This window comes from Rana temporaria, chromosome 2 (genome assembly GCF_905171775.1).
Source record: "Rana temporaria chromosome 2, aRanTem1.1, whole genome shotgun sequence".
NCBI classification, from domain to species: Eukaryota; Metazoa; Chordata; class Amphibia; order Anura; family Ranidae; genus Rana; species Rana temporaria.
This window is the reverse complement of record NC_053490.1, coordinates 131721333-131748304: the sequence shown is the minus strand read 5'-3', so window position 1 is coordinate 131748304 and position 26972 is coordinate 131721333. Positions and strand designations below refer to the sequence as shown.

At 39.6% G+C, this 26972-nt stretch overlaps 1 protein-coding gene across 3 annotated transcripts in view; it reads right to left on the bottom strand.

Annotated features, from left to right (window-relative positions):
- LOC120929518 (SAP domain containing ribonucleoprotein) overlaps positions 1 to 26972 on the bottom strand; it is a 91114-nt gene that overhangs the window by 27348 nt on the left and 36794 nt on the right. For 2 of the 3 annotated variants that reach the window (XM_040341063.1, XM_040341064.1), the window contains 5 exons: positions 23991 to 24042; positions 22474 to 22547; positions 22272 to 22300; positions 21703 to 21728; positions 21383 to 21451 (listed from right to left, as the gene is read on the bottom strand). In XM_040341063.1, the coding sequence (XP_040196997.1) occupies positions 21383 to 21451; positions 21703 to 21728; positions 22272 to 22300; positions 22474 to 22547; positions 23991 to 24042 (250 nt within the window). The remainder of the gene's footprint in view (positions 1 to 21382; positions 21452 to 21702; positions 21729 to 22271; positions 22301 to 22473; positions 22548 to 23990; positions 24043 to 26972) is intronic. The other variant, XM_040341065.1, reaches the window with a different exon arrangement.

The following is a 26972-nucleotide window of genomic DNA, read 5'->3' as shown; positions in this document are numbered from 1 at the left end:
GGAGCAGAATAATAAAATATTTTAAAAAGCCTTGTGTTGTGTGTTTACTACATTTTACTTTTTGCCTACAGGTGAATGGATAGGGGTACGATGTACCCCATATCCATTCACTTAGGGTGGGGGGCCGGTATCTGGGGGCCCCCTTATTAAAGGGGACTCCCAGATTCCGATAAGCCTCCGCCCGCAGACCCCGACAACCAATGGCAAGGGTTGTCGGGAAGAGGTCCTGTCCTCATCAACATGGGGACAGGGTGCTCTGGGGTGGGGGGGCCCGCAGTGCGCCCCCCTGCCCCAGAGCACCCAACCCCCCCATGTTGAGGGCATGCGGCCTGGCACGGCTCAGGAGGGGGGGGGGACGCTCGCTCGTCCCCACTCCCTTCCTGGCCGGCCGGGTAGCGTGCTTTGGATACGGGTCTGGTATGGATTGTAGGGGGACCCCCTACGTCAATTTTTCGGCGTGGGGGGGTCTCCTTACAACCCATACCAGACCTAAGGGCCTGGTATGCTCCTGGGGGGGAACCCATGCCGGTTTTGAATTTCAAAATTGCCGTGGAGTTCTCCCTCAGGAATGTATACCAAATGCCGTCGCTGGAATGGGCCTTTACAAGGTTTGGCTAACTTTCCACATTGTAAAACCAGCCCTAATTTTGCGCCGGCAAATTCGGAAATTAGGCAGAAATCAAAGTGCTGAAATGCTTTGAAAATCTACTTAAGTCCTCATTTGCATACGCAAAGCTGGATTTCAATGAGAAATGCCCCCAGTGGCGGATGCGGTACTGCATCCTAAAATCTGACCGTGTAAGTGTCTTACACATGTCAGATTTTCTGCCTAACTTTGGAAAAAGCCTTTTGAGAATCGTTTCCAAAGTTAGGCACAGAGATACGCAGGCTGAACAGCAGTTAAGTCTGCGTATCTCTTTTGAGAATTTGGCCCATAGTTTCTCTAGCTTTGCCGCTGTTTTGCTCTGGAAATTTCACAGGTCAGAACAGCAGCATAGCAGGCAGATGGAGGGTGTATCTGTAAAATAATCAGATTTTAGCTATGTGCTGTGCAGGACGACAAGAACTTCTGAGAGCCCAGGGCAGGGATGGAAGGAGCGACTAAGCAGGCTGGGCACAGCATCCTTCGAAGGAGGGGGGTGCAACATGCCCTATATGCGGCTGAACATTAGGAACCATGTCGGCTAAATGAATACAAGCTTAATGAGGTGGGTGGAACTGGGGGCAGATAAGAGGTAGCTGTGCTCCTCCTTGTGTAGCCAGCTGCAAGAATCGGATGGCTAGCTGTGTGGGTGTCCAAGCCTTTGTGTGCCATCCTAAATGCAGCCACGTGCATGTCTGGCACGCGTGTTGTTGACCCCCTAGACCTAAATAAACACCAATTTGGGTTATTTTCATCAAAGGAACGTAGAATACAGTTTGGCTAGAATTTATGAAGAAGGATCATTTGCAAAAAAAATAAAATAAGAAAAACACCCTTTCCCCCAAATTTTCGGTCTTATTTCTTTTATTTAACAAAAAATTAAAAACCCAGCAGTGATTAAATACCATCAAAAGAAAGCTCTATTTGTGTGGGGGGGAAAAAAAAAAAAAAAAAAAGATAAATGTATAGGTACAGTGTTGCATGACCATGCAATTGTCATTCAAAGTGTGACAGTGCTGAAAGCTGAACATTATTGGCCTGGGTAGAAAGGGGGTGAAGGTGCACAGTATTGAAGTGGTTAATCTAACTCCATACAGGAGAGTCAGGACGCCTGCTAACCACAGCTCCTTTATCTGCAACATAGAGAGCGTCATGACTCTCCTGTAGTCCAAGGGAGGGGGCGAGCACGACACTCCACACCAGGGAGAAAGCTTTGCATTGCTGTGTGTAGTTACAGACAGAAGAACAGGAAGTGAGGATTTCTCAGAAGAAATAAGGACATTTCAAATTAAAATTGAAGGATGAGGTAAGTGAAGGAGGACTGCACTAAGGTAAAGGAAGCTATTTAGGAAAACATTTTTGTAACTTAACAGCCCCTTTAACAGCTTTATTAAACAAAGAAAACCCAAAATACACCTAACGCATTACTGAAAACAGACATACAATGTTAAGAGGAGACTGACCAAAACAGTCAATCTAGATTCATATGCGTCTTTGGGAAAGAAAACGGATCTACATGAATCAGAATTTTGCCGATTCCCATTCACGGATTGAGCTACTTGTCTACTTTCACTCCACAAGGCTAAAATAATTTGTGTTTAGAAAATAAAAGCAAATACCAAAAATTATATTTTATATTAGAATTAAGAGTTTTAAAATGGCTTTGATAGGCACGACAGCATATCATAAATAGCCATTCATTTAAACAAAAGGACAACATGCTTGTAATAAGGAGTGAGCCTTACTGAACTTGTTAGTTGTAAGGGAACAGGAGGGGAGGGGAAAAGTATTCTGGATTAGGGTTCTGTATGCAGGAGAAAAGAGGCAGCGGAGCGTGGGCTGAGGGCCATCTGAAAGCAACATTAGCCTCTGTGATTAGAGCAGCAGGGATGACTAGTCGACCGAAAGATATCTGCCTTTGTTGTTAGGGTGGGGCGGAAAATTTGCATTTATATAAATTACTTTCACTCTAACAGGATTGGCAGAGAATTTTTAATACATGGGCAATATGACAACTGAAAAGGGTGCAGATAACAATTGTCTAAGATTTTGAAGCGGCTTTGAGACCGCAGTAAGCTGCCCAATGCCTTAATAACCTGAAACTCATTGACAATTGGTCCTTAAATTACCAAAGTTTAAGAAAACAATTAAAAAAAAGTACACACTGGTAATTTAATAAAAGGAACATCATATGCCAATTGTGCCGACACTTAAAAACACAAGTATCTTAGAGTTTATATATACCTCAATGTTGCTTAAACAGTAAATTCATCTTACTTGCTCCTTTATGGTCTGTGAAATATACCAGTGAAAGTTTTATTATATTCAAACAGTGCTTCTGCACGGTTATCAACTAGTGCCGGTTCACACTGGGGCTACCTGTCAGGCAACTTAGCCGCCTGACAAGTCGCGCTCCATGAAGTGCAAAAGAAATGTTCTAGTAGGAGCGACTCAAGTCGCTCAGACTTGGAAAAAGGTTCCTGTACTACACGGGGCGACTTTGGAGCGGCTTGCATTGACTTCTATTAAAGAAGTTGTTTGCAAGCCACGCTGAGGTCACTCTGTGTGGGGTGGCTTCAGAGTCAAATGACTTTGAAGCCACCCCAGTGTGAACCGGCACTTAATGTTGTTCCCTGCTATCTTTCTGAACTACAACACACCTCCCCCTCTTATGGAAAGCAGAGGGAAGCGTTTTTGTAGTTCCAAGGGGGACAATGCTGCTCATTACGGTGGTCACCTCAGGACACGATTGTGTTAACTCCAAAATTACCAGGTTAAAATAAAAAGGAAAAAAAAAATAAAAAATCTATTGCAGCCACCACATCCAAGGACTGGTAAGCTGCAATACCATCTACAAATTTTGGCTCTTGAGCGTAGAGCGCTGGAAAATAGAAAGCTGAAAGGTTACCACATGATTTGTACAACAAAAAAAGAAAAAGAAAAAAAAAAAAAAAAAGTTTGATATTCTAGCATAATGAAAATTTAATTAACCACATCAATTAGCATTTCAGAACACTAAATCATATAGAACTGTAAAGATCTTAAATATCAATATTACTGCATATAACTTCTGTCTTCAATAAATTAAAGTGCAAGATAATCAGTTGTGTGACACTGCATCTATCTATCTATCTATCTATACATACACACACACGGGATGCAGCCAAACAGTTGAGCCCTTAATGGTAAAGACTGGCACAGTTCACCTCAGTTGCTCTTTCAGTTTGATATGCAGTGTGTGTGACTGCTCCTGTGAGGCATTGTTCTACATACAGCAAAGCATATGCTGGACACATGTCATTAGTTGACAGCATCTACTGATCTTTTGGTTCATTGGAAAACATGCTTTGGAATGTTTCCATGGAGGTGTTAAAAGGCTGGGTTGGTGAAAGCCTTACAACATAGAGCTCTGTATACATCTATGTTTTTATTTGCACCACTATGCTCTGACAATCAGGGTTGGTGGCTCTAAAAAAAACCTCAACAGTTCATGATAACGCTCACTGAACCAGAAGAGAGGGGGAGGTTGATGAGGTAAGAGGTTCTTGTAGTAGTGACAAAGACGAGTTTTGTTTCAAAGAAGGGATAGATGAATTAAAAATCGGTCATTATTTGGAGCCTTCTCCCCACAAAAAAAAAAAAAAAAAAAAATTGGGGGGTGGAAGAATGACCATTTTAATATATATATTTTTTTATAGAAATACAGGCCCTCTTAAACTCCACAGCACAAAAAAAGATCAGACAAATAAATGCCAAGTTACTACAATTAGCTCTGCTCAATTATATTTGCTTGTAAAGCTCTCTGTTCTTTCAGTAAAATACACAGCAGTTTGAAAACCACTAATATGGAGCAGAAAAGCCCAACAAATTCAGCTTGTAACCTTGTGTCACTATGCTGTGGACACTCATCTGTAATCTTCCTCTGCCAAACTTTGATGCCCTGCAATAGTGGAATGGACCCCGGGCTTGGAGGACATTGGGGTCCATGGAATTTTGCAGAAATGGGCATGGATCCCAAGGTCAGAGACTTGTTAAAAGAAATGCTTCTTGGAAGAGGATGGAGCAGCGGGTTTCTGAACCATAGGCGTTGACATCAAGTGGTAACATGGTACTTTTAGCCACAGTCACATTCTGGATGTATTCCTTCAAACCAGGACCACGCAAACATTCCTCTTAAAAAGGTCAAACGTTCCACATGCTTCTTGCAGGATAACTCCGCTAACTATTAGTCATACATTCCATAAATCTGGGATTTATGGAAGAGTGGCAAGAAGAAAGCCATTGTTGAAAGAAAACCATAAGAAGTCCTGTTTGCAGTTTGCGAGAAGCCATATAGTGGGGCATGGCAAACATGTGGAAGTAGGTGCTCTCGTCAGACGAGACCAAAGTTGAATTTTTTGGTCTAAAAGCAAAGCCTTTACCCTGAACACATCATCCACACCGTGAAACATGGTGGTGGCATGTTGTGGGGATGCTTTTCTTCAGCGGGGACATGGAAGCTGGTCAGAGTTGATGGGAAGCTGGATAAAGCCAAATGCAGGGCAACCTTAGAAGAAAACCTATTCGAGTCTGCAAAAGACTTGAGACTGAAGCAGACAGGACAACCGCCTTAAACATACAGCTACAATGGAATGGTTTAGATCAGACCATATTCATGTGTTTAGAATGGCCCAAAGTCCAGACCTAAATCCAAATGAGAATGTGTCAAAACTTGAAAATTGCTGTTCAGACGCGCTCTATCCAATCTGACAGACCTTGAGCTATTATGTAAAGAAGAATGGGCAAAAAATTCACATTAGATGTGCAAAGCTGGGTAGAGACATGCCCAAAAAAAAGATTTGCAGCTATAATTGGAGCGAAGGTGGTTCTATAAAGTATTGACGCGGGGGCTGAATACAAATGCACGCCACACTTTTCACATATTTAATTTGTAAACATTTTTGAAAAACATTTTTTTTCCCCCACCTGACAATTATGTGCCAACTTTGTGTTTGGGTCTTTCACATAAAATACATTTACGTTTGTGGTTGTAAAGTGACAAAATGTACAAAATGCAATCCTTTTTCAAGGCACTGTAGGGGGAATTGGGACCTCCCTCCCTCCTTTGCTGGTGTTCCCTCTAGTGATGCATCCTAGAATTCTATTCACTTTTCCCACTGCCTGGTCACACTGTTTGCTCATCCTAAAATAAGTACTCCCAAATCTTTTTCCTTTGTAGTACTGGATAACACTGTACCCACAATGTTGTACTCTCTCCGTGGGGGGCTTCCTATCTTTAGGACGGCATAGGTGGTATTGGTAATCATAATTGGTTAAAAAAATTGGGGTTGGGCAAGCCTCCCCTATATCTGTAGTTTTACCAGAGATTACCAGATTATGAGCCTGTGGTATGATGAGAGAGCGGAATCCTACAAGTGGAGATCCCGAAACAAGCAGAAACATGGAAGATTTCCCACATGTACGCCACTTCAGTGGATGCCTTGAAGGACTACATTCAACATCTTATTTGTCTTGGAGTCTTACGGGTGAAAAGTTGGTTGTCCTGTGGACAGATTCTACAACCTGAGCTGTAGCTCTCTGCAGCTCCTCCAGATTTCACATGGTCCTTTTGGCTGCTTATCTGATTAATGCTCTCCTTGTCGGCCTGTCAGTTTAGGTAAACTGCCATGTCTTAGTAGGTTTGCCGTTGTGCCATACATAACAGTGCTCTGTGAGATGTTCAAAGCTTGGAATATTTTTTTTATAACCTAACCCTGCTTTAAAAACTTCTCCACAACTTTATCCCTGACCTGGCTGCTGTGTTCCTTGGCCTTCATGGATGGTTTGTTCACCAAGGTTCTTTAAAAAAAAAAAAACTGATGGCTTCATAGAACAGCTGTATTTATACCGAGATTAAATTACACAGAGGTGGATTATATTTACCAATTAGGTGACTTCTGAAGGCAATTGGTTTGACTAGATTTTAGTCAGGGGTATCAGAGTAAAGTGGGCAGTATACAAATGCATGCCACACTTTCAGATATTTATGTGCCACTTTGTGTTGGTCCATCACATAAAATCCCAATAAAATACATATATCTTTGGTTATAACATGACAAAATGTGGAAAAATTCTAAGGCACTGTATATAGATATTTAGTAACCCCTAATTTAGAATACGGTGTCCAGTTCTGGAGATCCCACTTAACCCAAAATCAAAAATATACAAAAACATGCATAGGGGCGTTTTTTTTTGGGTAGAACCACACACACACACACACACACACACACACACACAAACACCACAGGCAGACTCGATGGACTACTCTTTGTCACTTTTCTATGTTTCCATGTTATAGCATTACATTACCTGTGGCCTCAATCTACCTCAAATATAATTGTATGATTACCTGTAACAAACATGTTTGACTGACTAAAGAGTCATGTGCCATGAACCATTTTACATTTTTAATAGAAAGTAGGAAGTTTGTGCTCACCATAAAATCCTTTTTAGGGACACAGGATGGTGTTCACATTTGGGTTATATTGGCAAGCAACACTCACAGATCAAGTAGAATGCACCTTGGGAGGAAAGGGTGGAATCCAATTCTGGAGACTAAGCTTGGTCTGAATAAAATAGTCTGTATGAGCCACCTAGAAAAAGGTACACTTGTTCAACCATTAGAGACCATGCGCAATGACCAAAAAAAACCCGTCTTTTGAAGAAGTAGAAGTACACTTGTCTGGATTATAATTCATATGTATTATTGCAAATGTATATTATTGCAAGTTCAAGCAGGCCAATGTTTTTTATGCAAAAATTTGCTCAAAATAATAAACGTGTAGAACAGTGTGCAAAGGGTTAATTCATATATTTTTTTAGTGGTCACACCCATTTAGCACCTGGAGTGTTTATTTTTATATGTTATACTATATATACGCACACAAACACATGCCTGGGGATTAGTTTGATGAAGTGGGCCAACATGAACATGTATTGCAGCATATAAACCAAAAATCACTATTTTTACGCAAAATTTTGCTCAAAATTTGTAAGGGTGTATAGCAGTGTGCAAAAATGTATTTCAGAATTTTCAGTGTCAACATGTGGTTGTCCCACTTTAAATACCTGAGCCGTTATATATGAAAGCCATTTGATTCAAGCACAAACATCTGTTTGTATTATCAACCCTTGGACAACCTGGTTCTTGGTAACAAAACTAATATCGGTTTGTTTAGAGACAGTGTTGGAGGTCTGGATTGAGACTGGGCAAATGGAACGGTCATGAAAAAAGCTCCCATCAGGCCTACTGCTCTCAAAAGTTTGAGACCAAGTTTTTCCTAAGGAAGAAATGCTTTGGCCCAAGTGGTGTCCAACACTAGACCCCAGATTCTACAAAAGAGATGGTTAGTGGCAAATTATAATGTTTTAGCATCAAACTGAACTGATGAAAAATCAGGACAATTAAAAGACATTATCCAACAGAGCCTGCAGTCCAGCACTTTAACCAAAGTGCCTGATGCATGTGTATTGACATGAGACCCATAAAGAGATGCAGAGAAGCTTTCGCCAGACTGTCAAAAGGGAAATTCAAAAGTTATGATTTGTTCTTTGTATTCTATAAATAATGGAATCAACCACAGTAAGGATAAGAAAAATCTCTTAAAAGGATGGAATGAAAGTACTGCACCTTTAACAGAAGAGTTCACCTAGATATCTCAACGGTTATTGCACAAGAGCTAAGGGAGTACAAACACTGGAGCCAGCACCTTGGTAAATATAGGAAAGATGTAAATGAGAGGCTGAAAAGTAAAACCATGAACTGGTAAAAGCAGGACCCAACAGCAAAGAAATTACTGGTGTGCTGAAGGAAGGAAACATGAAGGAAAGCACAGTAGAGGTCCACAGAAGCCAAGAGGTCTCCCTGGCGAAGAGATTTGGTGGATTCTTGTAAAATTTCTGGACCGATTAAAGACATTCAGGTTGAGGGAAAGGAGAAACAAAGGGAACATTTCTCAGACTAGAAAAGGTGCGCTCAACATCCCTCGAAGGCCACATGCATTAAACACTTCTTACACAAAATGTTCCTGCAGTCCAGCACTTTAACCAAAGTGCCTGATGCATGTGTATTGACATGAGACCCATAAAGAGATGCAGAGAAGCTTTCGCCAGACTGTCAAAAGGGAAATTCAAAAGTTATGATTTGTTCTTTGTATTCTATAAATAATGGAATCAATCACAGTAAGGATAAGAAAGTAAAGTCACAGCAAAATGGGGTGATGGGCAGGGCTGCCTGAGAGAACAGGCTTCTATAGAGGACTTGCAACCGCTTATTGGTTGTTGACTTGGTGATCCTACCATATATAGAATGATGACTACTTAGGAATGTTGAGGAAAAACCTTGTGGCATGTTTCAGTCTATAAAAACGAAGGCCAGAGATAGTGGAATCAAAGGCTCCTGCTCTGACTACCAAGTTAATAGGAGCCCAACCTCTTTTTGCTCTGGTGTATTAGCCACAAACTGAAAATCTGTCTGAAAAGATTTTTCTTCCAGAAACAGCATAGATGTTATAGATCTTATAGTGTATCTGCAAAGGGGTCCACAACTGAACCAGTGAAGTCTAGAATGTCTATTAACAGACTTAGTGGGTGGGGGGGGGGGGATAGGAACGTTAGACCCCTGGGTCAGAGTGAGTCTTAACTGTGTCAATAACTCCTTCATAGGGAAAACCCCCTTCACACAAGACTCAGGGTTACAATGTACAAGAAGAACCAAGTCCTGTAATAAAGGTGTGCTTCCACTTGTCAGCCACCCACGTATTTCCCAGATGTACTCGTGCAATGAGCTCTGTGACCAAGGTCCACTGCAGGTGGCCTGAGGTAGTCTGACATGTCTCTGACCAATGCTGTGTCAAAAAGTACATAGATTGCCACGATAGCTCTGTCCACAGCCATGGCAATATAAAGCCTGGAAAAATAGCTGTAGTACATTATACCAGGCTCAGCCGCCGCACAAAACATACATCAAAACGCTTTACACAATAAAAAGGAGGGTTCCCAACCCTACCACAGAAATACGAAAGGAAGCAATGGAGGCTGCAGCACATAAAACAGTACTCAGCCATTGCACATGGTATTAAAAAAGGCACACAAGAGTAATAAAAAGCCCCTCACCCCCAACACAGTAGAGATGGGCTGCTGCAGCTCACCTCATGGGTGAGCAGACAAACAGAAGCAGGCATAATACTGGTCTGACTTGTAGCAGCATCTTGTAAAGCTGAACACAGATGGGGTTACCCAGCAGTAATTCCAGGCTGTGGCAGAGTGAAAACCAGAATACTTAATGAACTGGAAAAACCTGCACTTCTTGGCTGACTGAAGAAACTTCTAAGAATTTAGGCCTGTGGCAGACAGAACATCAGTATACTTAATGAACTAGTGAAATCTGCTCTCATTTGCTGACTGGAGAGACTTTCAGGATTTTATAGTGTATGGCTTCATTCTACCAGCACCTGTTGATAGAAGAAAAGTTATGCAAAAAATAAAAAAAATCGGCTGTAGAAAAATGTGTTGAGTCTCCTGAGCACACAAGCAAAAAAACGGAGGGTTGCTGGAAGCGGAAATGCTGGGCTATTTGCCCTTTGGGTTATACTACCACCTAAGGGAGAAAGGGACAGTGGCAAATTACTTTGTGTCTCTCTTTTTGACAAGAAAACACTTGCAAGAACCATTGGTACTGGAGGAAGAGGATGCCTTATCAAATCAAGAGCTGCAAATTAGGGCTGAAACGACTAATCAACATAAATCGATAATAGTTGTTAATTTTTATTATTGTTTAGCTGGTCAGCAAGCAGAATGATTTGCTTACGCAAATCGGGTTAGTGGGCATGGATGAGGAAGGAGTGGGCTGTCATTTACCAGAGTGTATATGCCCACATGTGTGACTCTATAGTCGCATGGGCTGCTCAGCTGTGATCAAGGAGGCAATTGGGAGCATAGAAACACACTAAAAACTGAGCATATGCACTGTCAACGGATGCTCTGCAGAATCCCCAGATGCAGTGGAGACATGGACAAGAGGGAGGGATAAAAAACAGAATTAACCAGGTTTTTTGCAGAATACAGAAAAATAAACCCATTGTGACCGAGTATGAACAGCATTAATAGTTCTTAAAGGAGTTGTAAAGGGAGATAGTTTTTATTGTAATGCATTAAGATAAAAAGCCTTCTGTGTGCATCAGCCTCCCCTCAGGCCCCCTTAACACTTGCCTGAGGTCCCTCTCTGTCCACGGGTGTCTCAGCCATCTGAGATTCTCCCTCCTGATTGGCTGAGACACAGCAGCGGCGCCATTGGCTGCCGCTGCTGTCAATCAGTTAGCCAACCAATCAAGGGAGAGTGGGGTCGGGCCGGGGCTCTGTCTGTTGGGACACAGAGCTGTGATCTGGCTCAGGTGCCCCCATAGCAAGCTGATTGCTGTGGGGGCACTGAACAGGGAGGGGCCAGGATCACAGAAGAGTGACCCAAGAAGGAGGATCCGGGCTGCTCTGTGCAAATCCAATGCAACAGAGCAGAAAAGTGGTTGGGGGAATAGCAAATAAAAAAAAATATAGCATATAAAATTGTGACAAGTCATATTGTAATTGAATGTTATTAAAAAAATAATTTTACTTTTCAATCTGCAGCTCTGTAATTCTCTATAAATGCAATCCAATATGGCTACCTGGAGGTGTTCTGCACACACAACGTGTACAGAAAGGCCCCCCCCCCCCCCCAGAAACAATACATGCTTGTGTGATTGGCTCACTGATTTTACCAGAAGTCTACACTAAGATACAAGTCAGATTTTTGACATCCCTTGCAACACAGATGTAATTTTTGGCAAGATACTCCCAATAGGAAATAATGTCTAAAGGGATGCAGACCCTGCAACTTTCCTCATTAGAGCCCCGATTCTGCAGCAGCTGATTATGAAATCACTCCTATTAGACTCACTCGGCACAGGGGTAGAGGAACAAACAAAGATTTCTTCAGAACAAAAAGGTAGGATTCTTCAACAACGTTTGTTAAAATCCTTGCAATGCACATAGATCACCCAGAAGGGAATGTATTTTTTTTTTTCAGAACAAATGTGAATTTACGCTCTAATTCTCAAAGACTGAAGCATGTTACAAATTCTCGTTATTCATGAGTAGTCATCTTCTATGGCAAAGCCACCATGTCAAATAAGCTGTTTGTTAGTTTACACGTCAAATAGGTAGTTGGAAGTCCTCCCTATATATCTTAATCTGTATTTAAGATAAAATTCTTTAAAATGACAGTAAACAGTAAACAGATTGCACTCACAGTGCTCAGTGGATGCTGGCTTGTCCATCCAGTGAGAACAGAAAACCAGACCCTTGGATAATGTGCTGGGTGTCACTGGGCGGTTTTCTGTTCTCTCACTTTATTGCTGTACTAGGAATGTGCCCGATGCGTCTCTCCCCTCTCTAGATCTTCCAGTTCATGGGTTCCCAAACTTTACTTAAAGCAGCCTCACCACCCACTGCAGCAACGTAATAAGACACTCATTTAAGGGGTTCACCCTCCAAAACGTTACTTTGAAACACGTTTTTTTGTTTCTCAAACTTTCATCTTTGCACCTTTTCCGTATCAATATGATTTATGAGCATTTGTGTACTCTGATTGCAACTATCAGGTTCCTTTCGCGCTGAATTTCACACAAGCTTTGTGTGTTCCTCATCTTATAGTTACTTCTTAAGGATATAAACCCACTCTCATCCTTTCTAAACTACTGCCATAGTGCTGATTTACAAGGATATAGATGCCTCCTGCATGTATCCTCACCTGTCAAATGTTTCCCCTCTGTCTGTTATAAGAACTGAAAAACAGCAGATTCTGTGGGTGCATCTGTTGTCTGGAGCTCGGTGGGTGGAGTCGTAATGTCACGATTGTTTAGATTAATAGGAATATGCTAGAAACTGAACACACAAATGTTGAAATGAATATAGAATTTCAACTTGCAACCATAGATGTGCTTTAAAGCATATCTAAATCCTAAAATAATAGCCAAGTGGTCCTTAGACATTGTGGCTGCATTAGTTATCCTTTTTCCACCTGGTAATCCTGCGCATTACATACTTTCTGTCCCTGGATGGCCAAGTTTACTTCTCCACTAGCAGAAACATTACATAAGACTTTGGCAAAACAAACTGGATAAGTCCATGGCTTACACCAACAAAACATTTTAGAAGAGCAGACGGCTAGTAACCAAGCCTGCATTTTATTAGATTTTGATAGAGCAGGACTCCATAAAACCAAACTATTGATCTTCTGGACTTTTTTACTTAAACCATTAAAATTCTTTGAGATCGACATTTTATGATGTGTGAATATATGAAATAGTTTTTATTTGAATGGCTTCCATGGAGTTAAAATCAGATTTTTAGACAATCGTACAAAAAAACAAACAGGCAATTCTAAAAAGGTTCATAAGCTTTCCCCTGCAACCGTATACTCCAGACCAGAAGATCATCTTTAGCAAGGTTTGGATTGCCTAGGGGGATATTTATAAAAAACTATGAATGAGATAGTAACCAAAAAACTTAATTAAGGTGAACCTTCCTGGAGAGTGTACTTTAATATCCAGAGAATGCAGAAACATTCACTGCTTTATAGATATGCCCTAAAAGTATTCAGAATATACCGTAAATGTAAATTTTGTGAAGAACTGTGTCTTGCTGCCATAAAATTCAAAACCCACGCAGAAAGCTGTTGGGAATGAAAGCTCCAATTGCTGGGGGCAATACTGACAATGCTCCTTTAAAAAAAGACATTATGATAGATGAGGTGTAGTAAAATAAAATAAAAAAAAATGTGTACCCAGCTTCTACAAAACTGTGCCTTAAAACCTACTACAGTTCATATTCAATATCAACAGTAAAGAGTCATAAGTTTGATTTAAACACTTTACTAGAGTAACACAATGACTGCCAGTGTATTGAATTTCTTAGCGCGACAGAAAATAAGCAGGTAAAATAATAATCATAAAAAATCTGAATTAAGCACGCATGTGAACCTGAAACAATCATACCCATTCTTCTTGTGCCCCCTGCCCTCTCCTGTAGCTATTTTGTACACACATTAACCCCGCAGGACTGCTGACCTCTGTCTCTCGCCTGCCACAAAAAAAACGTCATCAAATATTTTGCCTGCCAGTTTGGGGCAGCTAATCTTTTGCAATGAGTGACCACAATTCCGCAGGGACCACATTTAAAATATGCCCTCATTAAGAAGAATTAAAAAGGAGGAGGGATTGGGGGTGACAAGGTTGAAGTCATTCAGGTTAGAAAGTCCTTCTCAAAACAGACTTATGGGCTGGTTAGGGGACACACAATGGTAAAGAATAACTGAAGCTATGTAACAAATGCTTCCTATATCTTGCATGTCCAAATATCCAAGAATATTCAATGACGCTCAATTCATAGCTGGAGAAAAGTCCACATAGCACAAATCACTTGAAGTTAGATTGAGGAAGTTACTTGGAAATTATGATCCTTGGAGAATAAACAAGCTCTCTAGGTTGTTAAATAAATTTGATGTTACGCATTCTCTAACCAGTAATATAAACGCTAGACAAATTTCAGGAATCAAAAGAGGAATTTTGATTTGCTGTAAATTCTATACCCTTGCGTACAGTACAGAACACCAGCAAATTATTCAAACACCATGGGTTATAGTCTTGTACCTTCAGGTGATTGGAGCGGTCTCTGGGCCTTTCCGGCGTCCCCCCACCTCTGGCCACATGCGGTATTGCATGCCATTGAAGTCAATGCAGAACAAATTATTTTTGTTTCCATTGACATCAATGGAGAAACTCCCTATGATATGCGAGTGCTTTGGATTATGAGCATTCTCCTGGAACGGATTATGTTCGTAATCTGAGGTTCCACTGTATATCTAAAGAACTTTCCCCGTCCTTCCCATTTTGGGTAGATTAGGGAATGGTAGACACCAGCAGGGCTGTGGAGTCGGTAGATAAATGTTCCGACTCCGACTCCTCAGTTTTATGTACTTTTATGTACTTCCGACTCCGACTCCTCGACTCCGACTCCTCTGTATTAATATGCAAATGTATTTTATACATTCCTTGAGGGAAAGAAACGCAACGCAACCTACTACCACAGGACTACTGGCTGGTAGTAGGTTGCACAGTTTAAGCAAAATACAAACACAATGAAAACAAAGTTTTATAAAAAAAAAATATTAATCAATCAAGTGACTGGATAGTAGCAGCAGGCATAAACATCAGGAACAGGATCTTTACCAGTTCAAAAATACAAACCACATTATTTGGTTGTTTTAGAACAAAAACAGAGCTTATCTATAATGAACCAAAAACAAAATCTGTAAAACCTAGAAATGGTTTATATTAATCTTGAAATGTAGTTCTAGGCTTAGCAAATGCAAATCAATTCAATGTAGAGTTCTAAGGAAGAGAATTGCCTCTGCCAGATCCTCTTTCATAGAGGCTCTAAAGTCAGACTTTATTATTTTTAGGGCTGAAAATAATCTTTCGACACTGACTTGGGTGGGTGGCATTGCAGTAACTATTCTGGCCACATCACTAACGATCTCTGGATAAACAAGGATGGCTTCTTCAACAGTAAGTTTTGATGAGCGATCATACTTTTCAACTTCTTTTAGTGCTTTATAAAACTCCTGTTGTAATTTTTTTTTTAATTCCAATCTAAATTTAGTAGGAGTCGGAGTCGGTGCATTGTTTGCCGACTCCGACTCCAGGTACCCAAAATTTCCCCCGACTCCGACTCCACAGCCCTGGACACCAGTCAGGTTTTTTTGTAATCTTTGTTCCAACATTTCACGGTACCAGACAGATCTGTCGCTGGTTCAAGTACTTCCTTTCAAAGACTATTTCTATTCCTGTTCTTGTGACAACTCCTAATTTAGGATTTCCCTTTATTGTAGTTCGTGACAGTGGTCGCCAGGACAAATGCAGAGGGTAATTTCTCCACAGTAGGGATACAGACACTGCAAACAAAGTCTAAATGCCCGAGAAACCGCTTTAAACACATCCAATGATCAATCAAAAAATAAATAAAATCATTTGGCTTTAGATACATTGTATGATGTTGCAAAGTGGTGTCATGGTGTCACCAATAACCACTGCCATCTTGAGTAACAGCCTGTTGATACTTCAATCCTTGAAAGGGGGGGGGGGGGTCTTCATGAACTCGCTTGAGTGCAGGACAAAGTCCAGTAGCTGCGATCCTCCTGACTGCATCGATCTTCCTCCAACCCAATATTGATTCAGCAACCTCAGCGATTAACCCTGGCCAAGGTTGTGTAATCTGTATGGGTAGCAGGATGCCTCCAAACACTGCTGTTCTACTATAGAATTCCTCCTTTGTGAGCGCATTTTATAAAGATTTTCAAAATGTTACCACATTTTAACTTGCTATGCTATAGGAATCTTTGCACTGTTCCCTCTGCTTGTGTCTGCATGTACCTGAAGCTCCCCACTCTGGATTGCCTGGCTTCATTGGACTCATTTCAGTGTTAAGATTTATTTTGTCTACCGCACGGGACTAGCCTTAAGGCGGCCATACACTGTTAGAATTTCAAAAGAATTTTCTTTCGAAAATTTTATCAAAGAATTTTCGTACGAATTTCGCACCGTTAGTGGGCTGCAGCAACAGCCGATTTTTGTGCGGCAAACAAATTTGAGTAATCCGACATGTTGGAATTTTTTGGAAAAACTAACGATTTTCTGATCAATGATGGGAGAATCGTGCGAGAAATGTAATAGAAAAAAAATGCACATGTGCAAGAAAAGAATATTCCCTGGAGAGAAACGAATATTCCCGGCAACAATTTGAAAATCACTGATGGCATCATCGGATCACAAAAAAAAACGAACTTTCTGATTTTGAAAAGAAAATGTGTTCGAAATTCGACCGTGTATGGCCTGCTTTAGATAGAACTTTATGATAATTCAGGATTTAAGTTTCTTGCTCATCTTTTATTAGACATTTTTTTTTTTTTTTTATAAACTAAACTTGTTTTTGTTCGTACTATTTAAGCAAACCGCCTGTTACAGGTTAAGTTTACTGATCACAAAGCATTCCTACCCCTATCTGCATATTTACTTTTGTACTGTGTGTCACTGGTTTTTGGCAGTCTGTTCGTCTAGCAGGGTTAGGGGTAGTGTTTTTCTGTTTGGTAAGGCATTGACAGGAGCAATGAGATTGCTGTAATTTTGTACAGTTTTTTTTTTTTTTATGAAGAATCACATATTGAATTCCAGTTATCACAAGATTTCTACAATGATTTCTAGTTGACTGCTATAGATTACTGCACTTTGCACATTATCATTGCCCTACACACTTTGCTGAATAAGCCTCCATGCATGATCTTGTGGCAACAAATGTCTAGTTATTTTGGATATTAGTAACCAAAAAGGCCAAACTTTTTATTTTTAATTTTAGATAGCCTGAAGAGGAATTAGAACACCTGTCAGTTTTTTAATTGCTGACTGTATCCTTTTTAGGGAGATTCTCCCTTACTATTTGTCCCGTTTAACATTATCACTGAAAGTGAAAGTAAATTAAAATCCCACATTTTAGCTTGACACCTGAACAGTAATAGAGGGGACAATAGTTCTGGTGACACCAGCATTCTCTCCCTTAGGAGGAAACTACTTGCTTCAGGTTTTGGCAATGGGACAGAAAGTGAAAGGAAACCCTCCCCTATAAGCAAGAAAACCCCAAAAAACCCAACAGAGGTTATAAAGTTACGTTTTAAAGTGGATGCAAAACCAATTTGTGAAATTTGATCTGGGCACATATCTAGCGTTTTGTTAGCTCTCTTCAAAGCATTATGTTCTGTGGCAGTCTCCTGCCCCATTCTTGTTATCAGCCTCATAACTCCTGACAAAGTTCTCAGTCACATATGATAAAAGCAAATTTAAAAATTGTATCCGCGCTTCGAAACTAAAACAAAAACCAGCAGCTGTGCACTATAACCCCGATACCAGGCACAAACAACATGTTAATAAAAAGTTCAGCGCTAAAAATATACTTGCAATATACAACACAATGCATATAACAGGTGCAAAGATTAATAAAGTGCATTCACTGCAATCAGTGCAATCAATAGTGTATGAACAATAAAGGAAAATCGCAAAATATTGGATTAAAAAAGAAATGTGCAATAATTTAAAACAAGTACTAATTAAGCACTTTAATTAGTACTTGTTTTATATTGAATTTTTTATAAGTGCCATCAATTGTGCAAAACTTAAAATTTCACATCTATGGAGCAACGGATGTCAGCGGTGACATGTCCGCTGTCATCCGATCCGCTAAATGCAGACGGATGGAAACCCTATTTTCCATCCATCTGGCTGATCGGATGAAAAAACGGACAAGCGGTCCGTCTTCATTCGATCCCCTACAGAGGAGTGAAGCTCTGACAGGTGAACCTGCACAGTGAGCAGAGAGGGAATGTTTGATGTAAATAGTTATTGCAACAGGTCCTGGGGGATGGTAAGGAATGAGCCTGGATGTCATCAGAAGTGTAGCACCACCGTCTCGGCAGTACAATTTGGTGTGCGCAGGCGCCATCTAGAGCCGACTCTCAGCTCTACATATTCGGCCATTTTCGGAGGCTCGGTTGACGCTTGCGCAGTACAGGGGGGGTCCTTATGCGCCGGGGGAACTTTTTCGTCAAGACACCAGCAATCGTTTTGTGATGAACATCGGGGTACCTATATATTGCACTGATATTTATGCTAAAAATTAATCTCTAGCTGAATTTTAGGTTTTGCACAATTGATGACACTTATTGCATTTTCTTTTAATGTTTGTATTATCTTTTATGTAATAATTTTGCTATTGATTTCCTATATTGTTCATACACTATTAATTGCGCTGAATGCACTTTTCTTAATCTTTGCACCTGTTATATGCATTGTGTTATATATTGCAAGTATATTTTTAGCACTGCACTTTTTATTTACATGTGATCAGCCAGAGTTTTGTATTGGGGTGGATGCTTTCAATAGATTACCAGAGCCCTGAACTATTCAACAATCAGCTCTGAAAGTCACCACCTATGGAGGAGAGAGGGGATTGTGCCTTTCCTCCAATCAGCTGTCTTGGCTGTGTGCCCGGGCTTCACTGTAGTGCTGAACAGGAAGAGAAAAATCGAACAAGATCTGAACTTTCTAAAAAGTAAGCTGAAGACAGAACATATCCATGCAAAACTTATGTAGGGAGATTTGTTTCATCCCCGTGTATAATCTGAGGCTGTTCACTTCACTGGGTGTATGTGAGTTTTATAAATCTTTTTATTTAATTTCTTAATCAAGGGTTTACATCCACTTTAAGTTTACCTACTATGGGGATAAAAACAAAACACTGAAATGTATTAAACTAAACTATGGACACAGACGTGGACTTGTAACATTTTTTTCCCCCTATATTAAACAGATTAAGATTTCTAAAATTACAGTTGGAAAGCAAATACATCTTATCCAGAAATATTCAAAAACACAGAAAATGTTCCAGGATAACTGTTTCAATTTGGAATGCTATTCACAAAAAAATAGTAAAAGAGCCATAAATTAGCTGGGGGAAGGGTTGTTGTATTTATTAAAAAGAAGCAATAACCTTTCCAACAAGGAGGTGTGACTATGTCATGCACAGTGCAAGACAAAGGCAGTTAACTGAACCCTCATAAATGCATCCTATTGCAGGCTAACACTACAGTGTGAGAAATACTTTGCTTGAGGTGGAATTTTGTGAAATGGTGATCGGATGGAGGCGTAGCACAAGGGTACACCTGGGAGGGTCAAACATACACATTACTAGTGACTCTTAGTTAAGACTTGTTGGATTAGATAAAAGCAGTTGCTCTCCCTCTACCCTCCTTCCATATGTTGGTCAGTTCTGCAAAACAGCAGTAGAACCTGTATTCAAGAAATGCAATACCCACACAAAGGTTATGACTTTGTTTACACTCTATACGCAGTCATTACAGAACACTGAACAATGTCCCTATACAAGGCATCTGCCAATAGTAAAATGCCCAACTAAAGAATCAAAACACATTTGGCACGGTAACATCCCGTTTATTTCATGGAGGCCTTTGTGCTATTAAGCTATAAACCAAGGTCAAACCTCCCAATTATTTGTGTTACAACAGTTTAACGTAGGGGGGTTTAAGAATGACCTCAATATGTTTTATTAAAACATTTTATGCCAGGGAGATGCAATGAGAAAAGCCTGAGATGCAATTTTCACATTTTGTATGTCAAATGCTTTCATTTCCAATTACTACTCAATTTCAACCAACTACACTTTTGCACCTATATGCCTTTAACAAGTGTAATGAAACCAGCCACACCAAACGGCGTACTTTATTATAATTTTGCAGATTCAACATTTTCCAACTATAAAAAAATTAAACGAAATCTCACAACACAACGACTATGGGGCTGATGTAAAAAAAAAAAAAAAACTGAATAGTGTACCATACATGGTGCCTATTTCAGAATACAGATGGGGAAAATCACTAGCTATGCTATAAAATGCTTCTGGTATTCCCAACTCTTTTCCAATAATTTTTTTTTTTTATAAACCGTAACCTGCATACAGAAATAGATGCAATGTTTTATTAATTTTTTTTTAAGTAACCTAACGTTTTCACAAAGTTATCCATCATCATCCTTCCCATTTGCCTGTAGGAAAAGCAATTCCAAATGTTGCTCATGCTCAAACTTCAACGCACAGGGGAAAAAAAAGGGGGGGGGGGTGATCTGGCTTTTAGCAGGATTTATAATATGATGCTTGTATCAAGCCTTTGTGACTTGTGTCATGCATATCAGAGTACCAGACCTGCTCAGAGTAAGGGCTTGTTCTCTCGAAAACACATGCCAGATTTTCACACGTTTTTTTCTGTGTAGAGCCCGCCAGGAATTCGGCACTGCGCTAAAAACAGCCGCGTATCGGGACAATGTCTCACTGCCTGTGATTAGAGCAGCGCAGGGCCGACTTTCTGGCGGGCTCTGCACCTGAGCTGTGCGAAAACGATCGTCCGAGGAAAAATTGTACGATTTTCGGATCGTGTGTACACTACTTTCGAGAGCCGATCACGACAGTTCATCCGATATTATTTGATCGGACAAGCACGAAAATTTTCCTCGTACTATGTCATATCGTACGATTTTCGTTTAGTCAGTATAGTTGTCGTCCGAAAATACAATACAAATACATAACACATGACATCACATCCGATTATTTTTTTCTGGCGTACGAGAATTTGTGACTTTAATAACCCATTTCATTTTACTTGCGACTATTAAGCGGAAAAAGTCGTACGATATTCGGATCGTGTGTACGGGCCATTAGTCCTGAACTTTTAAAATAAGGCTCTGTGAGGTTGATTTTCTAAAACTGAAGTGCGGAAAATCAGGTGCAGCTCTGCCAACCAATCAGCTTCAGGTTTTATTATGAAAGCTTCATTGAACAAGTTGAAGTTAGAAGCAGATTGGATACCATGCACAGCTGCACCAGATTTTGCATTCTCCAGTTTTAGTAAATCCCCTGTGTGTCTCATAAGAAATTGGTCATATACTCAAATTGCCACAAGACTAGGCTGTTTTTTCCATTATGGTAAAAAACAAACAAAAAAAACTAAAAAAAACTAACTTGTCATGCAAAAAACTAATAATCCCTTACCTTTTTTGTGACGGGAGAAACGCTGACACCAAACCTTTGGGCTCTCACTTTAAGTTTATCAACATTCACCTAGATGAGAAATATTTTTCACCAATTCATAAAAGTTTGTTTATGATTGGGAATATTTTATGGTGGAAGAATCTCATACTACTAGGTTAAAAAGCTTTCAACCTAAATAACTGCTGCAATTCTGCACTAAAAAAAAGTGACAATGATGTAACATATACCCCAAGTCCAAGTAATCATTTTTACTCTTCAATGTAAAAATGTGATGCAAAGTGCATTCTTTTAGACTATGGGTGGCAACAATGGAAACTTACCTGGGATTTTACATCTGTGGTCTGCCCTAAAAACATAAAAATAAAAAAAATAGTTATTCACAAGAACTGCCACAAAACAGAGAGGCATTAATACTTGGAGCAATACAGCTAAACAATGCCTAAGGCTTCATGTACACGGGACATTTTACAACCTCCCCTGAACGATTTAACTTTATAGATATAGTAAACAACGTTTAAAAACATCCAGTTTGCCGCGTTTATGTTTATGTGTGTGCGTTTTTAAATAGTCAAAAATGAATCTCTACAAAAAACGCCTGTAAATGAAACGTGGCTAAAACGTGAGTTACCGCATTTACAAGCCGTTACAAGCATTTGGTGTTCCAAATACCTCTGAACATCCGTTCTGAACGCATTTTTTAGCTTTCCAAAAAATGCTTCTGAACTCAACTGCCTAGAAACGACCCTGTGTACATGTACTGATAAGATAACAGAGGAGAGTGCAGGGGCAGCTGAAAAAAAATGCCCAACCGCTCCTAAACATCCATTCACCAGCAGCAGTGTAGATGAAGCCTAATTCTCAAGACTGACAAATCCATTCTTATTCTCACCTTTCTGCTCAGTGGAAGGAAGACCAAACCTTACAAGGAAAAAAAAAAAAAAGAAAATGGTGAGCACATGTAATGAAGAATATTTAAATACAAAAGTTGAGGTTGCAGTATATTGGTGCATAACTGTCATAATTAGTCTGCATGTGCTACATACGCAAAAGCTCCAAAATGACACGAATATAAAAAAAATAAAAAAAATTACCGTATTGCACGAGCTGCCTTTTTGCTATCCAAATTGGCAGGGACATTAAACCTTTCAGCTCTTTTCTGAAGTCTCTGTGGGGGGGAAAAAAAACAGCAGATAAGATATTTGCTCTGCAACATTTAATTCTGACAAAACATCGGAGTGTGACCACCTAAAATATTGGTCTGCACAGACCAATAAAAATATGTCATTAAAGTAGAAATTTGAGCCAACACAAAATAACTCTAAATCTACTGGCAGCTACATTCTAAGACCAATCTTTCCAACCCTGTAAAAGCCAAAAAAAAAAAAATCGCTAAACTTACCTTTTCTGCAGCCAATCCGGTGCGGTCTCAAGTTGGCGGTTGCTGTGTGAAAGAGACCGCACACAACGGCTGAAAATTTCCTGGGAAGTGACGTCACCCATAGACTTACTATGGGGCTTCCAATGTCAGCTGCCTCTCCTGCACCCGCCTACACAGAGAAACCTCTGCTTGCAGCTCAGCGTGGGATCGAATCGGCTGCAGAAAGGGTATGTAGGTAGGTATAGCGATTTCTGCTTCACAGGTTTAGATAGATTAGTCTTAGAAGGTAGCTGCCAGTAGATTTAGAGTTAGTTTTAGGCTGAACTTCTACTTTTATACAAGTGTCACTCGCATACATATTTACACCATTCCCTTCTACAAAGTGGAGGAGTACAGAAATGTAAATTGAAGGGATTCTCCACTTCAACAAGAAAGTGGAAACTATAGTATATGTTGCACACTCGGAAGCCCTGACCAATTAATTGTTTACAAAAGCAGTGTCTACATATCGGTTATAGCTTCAGCTAAAGAAAAAATCCTTGGGTTTATAGCGTGAAGGCTGCCATAGCTAGCAACGTCCTGACAACGTTAGGGCTGGCTACCATGCTAACCCTCTAGCTGTTTTTTTTTTTTTTTCTTGCGTCATCGATGTGGAAAAAGTAACAACCAAGTGAATTTACAACTTCTGATCTATATACAGGTTGAGGACTACATAAGTGCTGATGGGGAGGAATAACATGACAGCCAGGCAAGAAGCAATAGAAGGCAAGGACAACAGCCTCCTTATTTCCCTCAGGGAAGGTTTAATTTAAGCAGCCTTTGAGTTAATTTTCTATACTGCATGCGTAACTGATTTGAAGATTTCCACAGTCCTGTTAAATGGGCATTTGGTTGTTTTTACTAAATAAGGGCCACAAAACATTTGCAGATAGGAGGAGGCTGTTATGATAATGGATACAGGAAAGATTTTACACATGCCTGCATTTCCCCAAAAATCTCACACAAGAAAATCAGTTCTCCCGTAGAGAAGAACAGACTGCAAGGCAATATTACATAACTCTTAAAGATCTCAATTTCTGGACAGGTGTGTACCTTTAGGTCCAAGTTGGTATTGGGAGTTTTCTGAACTTCATGTCATTTTCAAAAGTTTTTATTTAGCAGTTGTAGGCACTGACTGAATCATATCAGTCATTTACAGTCATAGTTTAATAATACAAATCAATTTCTTACATCAACCAGAGGCACCCCACTTGTTATCTTCACCACTTTCGGCTCTGTTTCTCTGTACAAAATAGAAGACAGAATATATTAAGCCACATTATCTTTTATAGATTCAAAAAGTAAAAGAAGATTTATTTTAAATCCTTAATATATTATAGTAGTGCAAGGCTTTAGAAGGTTGACCAGCATGCGTAATTTTTTGCTGTTAATGAAGTTAAGGTAAAGCAATAAAAGGCTAAGACACCTTAATTTAGTGCATGTACATTATGTTTCCACTGCAATTTTTGAACAATTTGTCAAACTTCCAAAACGTATTGATTAAACTGTTGCAGTTTTCAGGTTCACCAAGAGCAGGATCCTGAGTGAAGTCAATCAAAATTAACTGGGAGTGGCCAGATGGGCTGCATACAGGCAATTCCTTTATTAAGAAAACACAGGGATCATCATCTGGAAGTGAAGGTGGTCCTTCCTAGAAGAAAGATTTTCAGCAAGCAATAATTGCATTTGCAACAAGAGGACGAAAGTGTCAAACTTGGCCCTATGGCTGCAACACAAGGACATTTTCTTTGTAGGAAGTTCCCAGGCTTTAAAGCAAAATGAAAGTCAAGTGGTGTCAGGCCCTTAAAAAGCTTTCTCCCATAAAGTGTGGGTCGTAAGAGCCCCATAAAAGCAGAGGTGCTCACTCAGGGGGAACACTGCAATGCTTTTGTTCCAAAATCTTGGAAGAAGTTTTTCCCATGGGGCAGTAAAAGGTTTAACAACTTTCACAGGAAGCACAGTGGGGTCATAGGACAGGACGTGCCATTCCACACACCCCAGAGAAGTCAATACGCACTGCAAGGTTTAGGACTCATCAAAAGGCATTTTAAAATGTGCCATTTTCTTTGTGTCCATAGTTTAGTCAATGTAACATCAGGTCACAAGGCAATCTGTCCACTCCAAACAACATGACCACCATGGCTGTCCTTTCTAAACCCTTGCTAATTAAATAAAGACAACTGTAATTCTTGGGGGAGAGACTTACAGGAACACCTGCTTAAATTGACCACATCACCTGCATACAAGTGCTATATCATAACAGAGCAAGAAGCATGCATCTACTATAATAATCCTACAAGATTAAATATTTTCATCCTTTTAACAATGCATGCATTAAACCTATCACCAAGCCAATAAGGAGTATGAACACGATTGAAACCAAGATGTAAAAATCCTTAGATACATTTTTTTATAACCATTAGGCTAGGTTTACACATGTGCAGGTGTGGGAAGGTTTGTTAATTGAATGCATTCCCACAGCCACACAGAAAAGGCGCTGCTTTTAAGAAAATGTGTGCACTGAAAAAAAAAAAAAAAAAAAAAGGTTTCCATGGGGCCCACATTTTTAAAAAGTTGCAGGGACTTTTTTTCTGCCCGTACAGCAGCCCATTCAAATAAATGGGGTACTGTACCCGCGCACATGTGAGCATGCAGAACTGCTTACACGTGAACCTAGTCTTAAATCCCTTCCCAGGTAGATGCAGATAGAGAACATGTTAACAAAAACATGAATGCCCTGTAGGTAGTCGCAAGTTGGTTGCAGGCTATAAAGGTTCAGTGCTGCCAAGACTGGCGAGTAGTTACATAAAAGTAGGACTATTCATATTAATAAAAAAAAAATAAAAGGGAAAGTTTCTCAATTTTAAATGACATACATGAAAAACAGTTCAAGACACACTCAATCTACATTAAGATCTAAGTTAAGATCTATAAAAGACTTCTATAACATGTATAGTATGTAAAGCGCTGTGTCAGCATTTTATAAATATCTGTACTAAAAGCAAACTAATGCTCAAAAAAATAAATAAAATAGGTAATTTCTACCTCAACAATGAATACCTCATATTTGCTTAATTTTTCCTTTAAATATACCACTAAAAGTACCTAGCTAGATCTGTTCAATAGATGAAAAAAAAAAAAAAATGGTTTATTGTTACAAAAAAATAGTAGGGCAGATACCTTCCTGCTCTTTCTGCCTCAATTAGCACTGTTCCCAGTTCTCTGTGGACTACAGAACACTTTCTACCACCTTCTTCATGCTACGGAGAGAGCAAGGTAATTTGGCAGCCCTAATACACTTCTTGCCATCATCCCCAGGTAAAAATAAAAAGCCTAAAAAAAACAAACAACCACACACACACACACACGGTCTGATAAGATGCAAAATATTACACCAACATATTGTTCCTGGGTTTCAATGTACATTATGGTTTATGAAGCATCTTGAAGCCAACTTAAAACTTTTTTTTGTGAAAACGTATTAAAAACAGCCTTGAATTATGTATACGCCACTTTAAAATAAATAAAACAAGCAGTCAACTAAAAAGTGATTTGCTGGTGATGGCTGCAAACTTGCAATTAAATATAAAAAAAAAAAAAAAAAATTGTATACATTTTTGTTAGCGCTAAAACTTATAACAACGCCTACATGGATTTATTTTTATTTTATTTATTTTTTAATACCAGTTCATAATGTTTAACAATGATGGTGTGCACAGTTCTTAACAGATGTTCTAAAGTAAAATTGTTACCCTCTTTAGATGAGTACACAGTGCCATCTACTGGCAACAATCATGCACAAAAGATCATTTAAGAGGAACACAAAATAACCCTATAGAACCAATAAAAAGAAGAAAAGATATAGTCCAAGCTCATGCAATTTTAAGTGAAATGGTAGAAAGACATTCAAATAAAAACATCTTATTAAAAGAAAAATTATATACCATGCGGAGACCGCAGAGGGACTATAAAATGCAGGTACCTTGGGGTTGGGGGGGAGGAAATATGTATTAAATCACTATGTAACCATTACAATATCATTATGAAAGTAAAAAAAAATTGGCAATTCAATAATAAAAAAAAAAAAGTGAAACTCATTCTATATATTCATTACACACAGAGTGGTATATTTCAAGCATTTCTTTTCATTTGGAGGATTATGGCTTACAGTTA